General features: G+C 42.0%; 1 protein-coding gene across 3 annotated transcripts in view; it reads right to left on the reverse strand.

The window, feature by feature from the left end:
• Positions 1-8,659, reverse strand: part of RBX1 (ring-box 1) — a 17,769-nt gene extending 9,110 nt beyond the window's left edge. The window contains exons 1-3 of one of the 3 annotated variants that reach the window (XM_008058129.1): positions 8,549-8,659; positions 6,588-6,666; positions 250-320 (exon numbers count right to left, since the gene is read on the reverse strand). In XM_008058129.1, coding sequence (XP_008056320.1) covers positions 250-320; positions 6,588-6,666; positions 8,549-8,626 — 228 coding nt within the window. In that variant the 5' untranslated portion in view covers positions 8,627-8,659. The remainder of the gene's footprint in view (positions 1-249; positions 321-6,587; positions 6,667-8,548) is intronic. The other 2 variants (XM_021712379.1, XM_021712377.1) reach the window with 2 other exon arrangements.
• Between the last annotated feature and the right edge of the window lie 27 nt (positions 8,660-8,686).

Below are 8,686 nucleotides of genomic sequence, written 5' to 3' on the forward strand. Positions count from 1 at the left end.
CACACACACACACACACACACACACACACACACACACACACACACACACACACAGACTTGAACACTCAATTTATTCACCAAACTTAGTTCCACAAGACATCTGGCCTTTAAAATATTTCTTAACATTCGTATATCTTTTGGGAGAAAGGTGGGCTAGCCATTTTTCGCCCCTAGTTATTTTCAATACTGGCAAAGCAAAAGTTAAAACACATTTACAAGCCATGCTAGTAGGTAAAGATGTTTCCATACGTTACAGACTCCCCATGCAACAGTACACTCTTCTGAAGTAGCAGACGCCTGGTTAGCTTGACATTCTATACCTGTGGGAACAAGAGCAACAGGATCACTGGATGTTGGGAGCAACAACCTTTTCCCTTTTTTTGAGTTTGGGTGTTACTCTGGTGCCCAGGCTGGAGTACAGTGGCACAATCACGGTTTGCTGCGGCCTCAACCTCCTGGGCTCAGGTGATCCTTTCATCTCAGCTTCCCGAGTAGCTGGAATTTATAGGCACATGCTACCCCACCCGGTATATTTTCTGATTTTTTTGTAGAGACGAGGTCTTGCTATGTTGCCCAGGCTGGTCTTGAACTCTTGGGTTCAAGCAATTCTCCTGCCTCAGCCTCCCAAAGTGTTGGGATTACAGGTGTGAGCCACCACACCTGGCTCATAATTGTTTTTTGCCCTTCTGAAGAATGAATGTGAAAAAGGATAAGTACTAAAAACAGAGATGTGACTTAACAGTATGCTTTCTGATGATTTCCTATCCTGTATAAAGAGAGTAAGAAATGGGAAAGGTTCTTTTGAATTCTGAGCATAACGTGACTTGTCAGAATGGAAGTAATTCCTTTTTTTTTTTTAGTTGAAGTCACACTCTGTCACCCAGGCTAGAGAGCAGTGACACAATCATGGCTACTGCAGCCTCGGCCTCCTGGGCACAGGTGATCCTTCCACCTTAACCTTCCAAGTAGCTGGGACTACAGGTGCTTGCCACCATGCCTGGCTAGTTTTTAAAATTTACTGTAGAGATGAGGTCTTGCCAAGTTGCCCAGGCAGGTCTTGAACTCCTGTGTTCAGGCAATCCTCTCAACTCAACCTCCTTAGGTGGTGGGATTATAAGTGTGAGCCACTGTGCCTAGCTAGTAATTCCTCTTAATTTGGTAAATTTAGTAAAGTCTTAAAGCCACCTCATAACTCTTAACTATTCTCAGAACTGCATCTTTCCCTGTACTTGAAAGTGTTTTCTCTTAGGCACTTACAACATTTGGGCTTGGTTACAAGAAGGCCCAGGTGGGTAACGAGCTCCAATTCCTAATGAAGTAACTGGGACAGAAGCAAATAAAAGGGGTGGAGAGGCCTGTAGAGTATGCTCTGTGAAAAGCAATAAAATTCAATTCTTCACAACACTATCAAACAAAGCACATTTGTTAAGGCAATGGATCAGAAATTTGGGGCTGATCACTTTGTGATGCTTTTTGTCCCTGAAATGATTCTGTCTGGAAAGTAGAGCAAATTACTACAAATGTACCCAAATATCAAGAGAAGGGAATTTAAATAGAATAAAAATCTGACTGAGATAGAGAACTGGTGGGTAAAACTCTACCGAAGATAGTCAAAGAACAAGAATTCCTGATGTATAATTTGCTTTTTCTGAAGATGGTAACTAAATGGAGTCTCCTTTCTGAAGAATGAGAGCTTCAGAAAGGACTATTTAACAGGAGACAATTACTTCAAACTACCATAAGTTGAAAATAGTAAAACTGTAAGAAAATAATGCTGAAATGTTAATGGTGTATATTTGGTCTTGGAAAGTGATATACCCTAAAGGTTTTTTTCATCTTTCAAAAAAATGTAAGGTAAAGGATCTGAAATCACCAAACTTACTTTTGCGACCCAGATTTCTACTACAGAGTGACTTGGTTTGCCATCTGATAAGAGTGAAGAAAGTAGAGTCTATGCAGTGTATTCAAAAAATTTATTGGGGCTATGAACATACTACAGTATTTAAGAGAATGGCAAATAAGATCTTTCAAGTCATCCTTCAAGTTGGATCCTCTAACTTAGATGAGGACTGTGTATTATGAAACCAGCTAAGTAAGAACCACAATTATTATTAAAGTAAAAAACCAAAACCACATGAAGGCACATCACCACATTTGAATTTGTTCTAGGTCCTTCTTCTGGTTGTGGCCTAGGGCATTACTAACCCTAAGTAATCCCTCAAGCTCCCTTCATGGTCCTTTCCTTCCTGTCTGCCCTTATTCCATACCTAGAGCACTCTCCTCCTGTCACTCCAACCTTCCCTAACCCTCAATACCCAGCTTACACTTCTTGACTGAGGCTTTTTCGGACTCATCAATCCTGAATTGTTTTCCTCTCCTTCGGGTACTCATACTACTTATTTATTATAATACTGATCAAGGCCGGGCTCAGTGGCTCAGACTGTAATCCCAGCACTTTGGGAGGCCGAGGTGAGCAGATTGCCTGAGACCACAGGTTTGAGACCCGCCTGGGCAGCGAGACCTCATCTCTACAATAAAATCACAAAATCAGCCAGGCGGTAGCGTGCGCCTGTAATTCTGGCTACTCGGAAGGCTGAGGCGGAAGGATCGCTGGAGCCCAGCAGGTCGAGGCTGCGGTGGCCGGGAGCAGCCACTGCACTCCAGTCTGGGCGACAGAGTGAGACTCCAACTCAAAAAAAAAAAACACAAAAAAACCCCATAATAATACCGATCAAATGACATTATGAGTATCTCTTTACATACCTGATCTCTCTCCTTATCCTCCAACTCAAAGCTCCCACGGAGTGGGGACCCTGTTTTTCTACGCCAAGTGTAAAGTATACTCTGGGTACTTGAATAAACAAAACCAGATTCTATAAATAGAGGGAGTGGGAACCAGATATATATATATTTATTCTTTACCAGAAAATTCCTAACAAAGAACATAAATATATAGGAGGAATAATATTGCAAGCTAGAATGCCAGATAGGAAGGGTTATGGCATGGAAAATGATTAAATACAAGTGTAAAATGTGCTCAAATATAAGATGTTTTCCAGCTTTTGTTGCAGAGAATAAGTACATAGGCTGAGTCCAGTTAGTTTAAACAGGGGCAGGAACTGTTCACTGTCAACCTGGAGCAGGCAGACAGCAATAATGGGCCATGTCATACCACTGTCAATGCAAAAGCCTATCCTGTGATTTTTTTTAAACGCTGGGAACTTTTAAACTTTGATACGAAAGCAGTACCACCAAAGGACTGCTAAGGAAGCAATGGCTTCATCTCAAAAGTGGAGATTTCACACTTTCAAAACATTGACAGATGAGTAGTTTTAGGAAGACACTACTAACGGTTTTATGGACAAAGGCTAGGTCTAAAATGAAATTACCCACTTTATCTGGAATAAGATTATCAAGTAACAGAGAAAATAACACTTAGCACACTCTGTATTTCAGCAACTCTTTAATACAACCAAGAAATGGGACAATGTAAAATAAATACAAAGCTATAGGAGGGCATGCAGAATCAGTAAGGAGTCAAATGAGAAAGTTTTCAGATAAGGAATGCTTTGGAGGAGAGTCTGACCGGGGCACAGCTGTAATCATTCCTACTTATAGCTATGTATATAATTATTCATTTAATGCCAGGCAGATTTATTAGAAAATGGCCACTGCTAAATCAAGACTTTACTTTCATCTTTAACTTCTTTCCAGTGGATATGTGTATCTTAAAGGTAAAAACTTGATCTCAGTCATTGTTTTATCCTGGTGCCTACCAAAATGCCCAGGATGTATTCACTGAATAAAAAAAGGACATGACTTAAAAATTTTTTTTGTAATTTTTTGTTGTAGGAGCTCAATACTCTACTTTATCTGACACATAAAATATGAATCATTGCCTGCTGTGATCCCTCAATCATTCAGCTCAAAGAGGAGAGTATGTGGATGGCTCTTGTCTTTTGTGGTCCTCCCAAGAAGTGCATTCTATTGCATCCAGACAGTCATATAATGACTTAAATTGAGAGTCATTAAAACAAAATCAGAGTTGCATAAAATTGTTAAAATCATTAACTATGTCCAGAAGAGACCCCCAAGAAAGCAAAATTTTCTTTGGGTACAACTCCTTGTGAAAATGCAAGGCATATGGCTCAATCCGTAATCCCAGAACTTTGGGAGGCTGAGGTGAGTAGATTGCCTGAGCCTACAAGTCCGAGACCAGCCAGGGCAACTTGGCAAGACCTCATCTCTACAATAAGTAAAAAATTAGCTGGGTGTGGTAGCACGCGCCTGTAGTTCTGGCTGCTTGGAAGGCTGAGGCAGAAGGATCACCAGAGCCTAGCAGGTTGATGCTGGGGTGACTGTGAGTGTGCTACTGCTCTCCAGCCTGAGCAACAGAGTGAGACTCCAACTCAAAAAAAAAATAAAGAAAAGAAAAAGAAAAAAGAGAAAATGCAAGGCACAGAAACGGCAAGGACGTAATCAATGACCCCACCCAAACACATTTAACTCTGTGCATGTGTTTTTCTTTGATGGGTTCCTATATTAAACATCATGGTAGCTGCTGATCTGTTGTTACTGTAGTGTGAAAAGGTAAACAGGGTCAAAGCTCAAAGAAGTTAAGGGCAGTAAATGACTAGCACATGCCATGGCTTTCCAACACAAAATATTTGATTTGTGCTTTCCAAATTGAAAATATCTTTGAGCAAGTTTAAGATGAGATCAGAAGATCAACTATGGGTTAGTCTTATAATGCCTAATGAAATAGCCACTAGGCACATGTAGCTACTGAGCACTTGAAATGTGACTGGTCTGAGTCGAGATGTACTGTCAGTGAATTCAAAGACTTAGTACAAAAAAAATATATAAAATATATTTTTGTTATACTGATTACATGTTGAAATAAACAAATTCTGGATATGAACAGGTGCAGTGGCTCAGCCTGTAATCCCAGCATTTTGCGAGGCTGAGGCGAGAGGATTGCCTGAGCCTGGAGGGTTTGAGACCAGCCTGGGCAACTTGGCGAGATCTTGTCTCTACAATAAATCACAAAAACTCGCCGGGTATGGTGGCGTGCATCTGTAGTTCTAGCTACTTGGAAGGCTGAGGCCTACAGATCTCCTAAGCTCAGCAGGTCGAAGCTGCGGTGGCCATGAGCAAGCCACTGTACCCAACATGGGCAACAAAGAGTGATACTCCAACTCAAAAAAATTCTGGATATAGTAGGTTGAATAAAATACAGAATTAAAGTTAACTTCAGGCCAGGCATGGTGGCTCACGCTTGTAATCCCAGCACTTTGGGAGGCTGAGGCAGGAGAAATACTTAAGCCCAGGAGTTTGAGATTAGTCTAGGCAACATAGTAAGACCTCATCTCTACAAAAAAATTAAAAAATTAGCCAAGCATGCTTGTGCACACCTGCAGTCGCAGTTACTTGGGAAGCTGAGGCAGAAGAACTGTCTGAGCCCAGGAGTTCCAGGCTATGGTGAGCCATGATACTGCAACCTGAGCAGCAGAGTGAGACTCCACTCCAAAAACAAAAAGTTTCCATTTCACTTGTTTTTTTTACCTTATTAATGTGGGTACTAGAAAATTTTGTATAGTGTATGTGCTCACATTTGTGGCTTACATTTAGACTAGACAGTGTTGGGTTAGACAAAAGTAGAGGGGAAAAGAGGTGAAAGCAGAGGGAACAGGATATATAAGGCATGTAAGGGATCTACAAAAGAGAATGGGTATTTCAAAAATGGAAAGAAGGCCAGATAAATACCGTAGTGACCAAGAGAGTGACCCAAGATGAACCTGAAAAAGTAAGAAGATGAGCGATCTAAAAAGTAAATGCCTATAATTCAAAATCTAGAAACTTAAAATTTCTCTGCCCCATTTCTGATCTCGGTAACAAACCATTGTAGCTCCTGGATGAAAAAGTAACCCCAACTGCTCCTGGTTTGGTCAATATTCTTGTCCTTAGTACTATAAAGATACGAAGTCAGTTCATCAAAAGCGATAATCAGATCGCTATGTGCTCACCACTTTGTGTAATACAGTATGTGGAGATTTAAATGAAGTTTTTTTTAGTGCAATTAGTTACCCATTTAGATGTAGGCAATGATGTCCTTTTTACTAAGTTTGGGGCTAATATCGAACATCTTTACTCCTTAGGCTTTTCTTTATAAATCTTGCTCAGTAAAAACTAGCTTTGATAGAATTTTTTTAAATTAACAAAGAGATTTATTAAAGGGGGGATCTGTGATAGGATATTTTAGCCTGAAGTTTATTTTCTTCTTTTGAGTCTGGATATGAGATGGGAGACACAGAGGAAGAATCAACAGTGCCTCTGTGTCCACAATTCATTCTAAATGTGTCCCTGCCATCTTTAGATTGAGTAGATTTATTCTAAGTGCTGGATATGCCTCCAGGACATCATTAAAAAACTACTCTATTTCAAACACACCAACAGAGTAGATGCAAAAGACAGAATGCTTTGACTAGGTTTTATATCTCTTTGTGAAGAAGAAAATTGGTCACATCAGGATAGCCACAATCCCTGTAACCTTCTCAACTTCCTCCCATCCTCCTCCAATTACTTACAAAGATCCATAATGTGGTTCCTGCAGATGGCACAGTTATCAACCACAATATCCCAGGCCCAGAGGGCTACTGCATTCCACTGCAAAGACAAAAAGAGGGAACAATGCATTCTCCTTCTAATATAACACACACACACTATAGGATTTCATGCTACAGCTGCACTTATCATCTCTTTAGCCACAGGGACCCACCAAACAAAAGAGTTTTTGGATGTCACATTACTATCATTAATTATATTAAAGGACGACATTAGGCTGCATGTATGCTCTCCCATTCTCCAAAAGGTTGAGTATATGAACACAGAAATTAGTGAGTCATCTTTTTTCTCCTATAGCTTAAAATAATTTAGTCAGTCATATCAATGTAAACAAATTAGGAATCATTTTTAAGGTTTTAATAAACACAAAGTTGAATTACTGTGCAGGTTGTCCTAGCAGTTGCAGAAGAGCTCAAAATCTGCATAAATATCTGTTCTTCAGGGCTGCTTTGGAAGCATGAGCCAGGAGGAGAAAGCCGGGGAACAAAATGAACTAAGATGATGATGGGATCATAAAATGGGTAATCGTGGGATAAGCTGGATAACTAACTATCCAGTGTCAGTACACAGAACAAGGTCATCACTTAAATCTTACAAGATTACTTTATGAATTATGTTACGACAAATTTTAGAATTCACTAAAATTTTGTTGAGCTCCAATCACCAAATAAACTGATTCTCAACTTTTATATGGTCAGACTCTTATATTTAGTTAGGTAATTCCAGTTAAGAGTTTATCTAAAAGTGGTATTCCAGTAATTCAACTTTCTGACTTGCACAATTATAAATACGCCCCCCCAAACTCCCCTTTCAGTCACAAATTTGGTGCCAACTCCCAAACCTTTCTCTCCTAAACCCAATTCTCAGTGCCTGGTAACTTCTTCTGCACTTGCCACAACACAGCTCCGACTTGGAGGAAAAACCCCTACTTCTATTATTCTTCAATATGGCTGCTGGCTGTTAACTGAGCAGCAGTGGCCACAATGAAACGCCAAAAAAGCAGTGTTTAACCAGATGTTCCAGGGATAACATCTTCCCAACTTCAGAATCTTCATTTTGAACAGATTTATTTCATCTTAGGTGAAAATCCACACTTTTCTCCTAAACTGTTGGCAAACACTAAGACATCTCATGCAAAGACACATTTTTGCTTTCCCACTCTTACTAGGTCATTAACAACTAGTACAAAACCCTCCCTAAATGCCACAGGATCTGGGTTCGCGTTTTCTTTTTAACAAATTCCACCATGCTTTTTATTTTGGGGGAAGGGGAGATTCTGGACGTGACAGAACCACAAGACTGGGGCAGCTGCGGGACAAACCAAAACATGTCTCAGAAAAGCCAAACATTACACTCGAGACGCTTTAACTCGGCGAGGTGAGGGCCAGAGAGGGGCTCATGGAGGTCTCGATTCGGCGAGGACCAAGCTGCGGTCCCTTAACATTCAGAGGACCCTAAGCTTCAGAGGGGGCGGGACAAGATCACCGGCCGGGCTTCTCAGAGGCCTCCAATGCGGTAGGACCTCAGGTTCCCGGCTTGCGCCGCACTGCCCCATCCTCCACCACCGCAGTCGCTCAGACTCCCCATTCCACCCACCCCACCCAGTCCTTCCCCCACCCCTCAACCACTCCAGTGACAGCCCAAGCGCTTGGCTCCCGCAGCCAAGTCGCAACCCCGCGTATCTCAATAAGCACCTCAGTGATTGGCCCCTCCGCCTCACAGCAAAACCAACATTTCCATTGACAGTGGGCCGTCGTCACGCCGATCAACCCTAAGACCCGCCCCCCGGCTTCCTTTCGTGGTACCCGGTCCCAGGAACGCCCTGAAATGAAGCCCTTTCCTCCGCGCCTCAGTCACCCTCGGGCCTGCAGGCCAGGTCCGCGCCTCTCTAGCTTCCCTAAGGAAGGCGCTGGCGAGACCCAACCTTTTTAACTTCAAAGCGCTTCTTGCCCGCGCCGCTGTTGGTGCCGCTCGGGGTATCCACATCCATCGCTGCCGCCATTTTGGAAACACACGGTCGCCGTCGGGCCACTGCGCCTGCGCAGCAGCGCACGCCTCCCTT

The sequence above is a fragment of the Carlito syrichta genome, unplaced genomic scaffold (genome assembly GCF_000164805.1).
Source record: "Carlito syrichta isolate Samal-C Ts95f unplaced genomic scaffold, Tarsius_syrichta-2.0.1 Scaffold303220, whole genome shotgun sequence".
Lineage (NCBI taxonomy): Eukaryota > Metazoa > Chordata > Mammalia > Primates > Tarsiidae > Carlito > Carlito syrichta.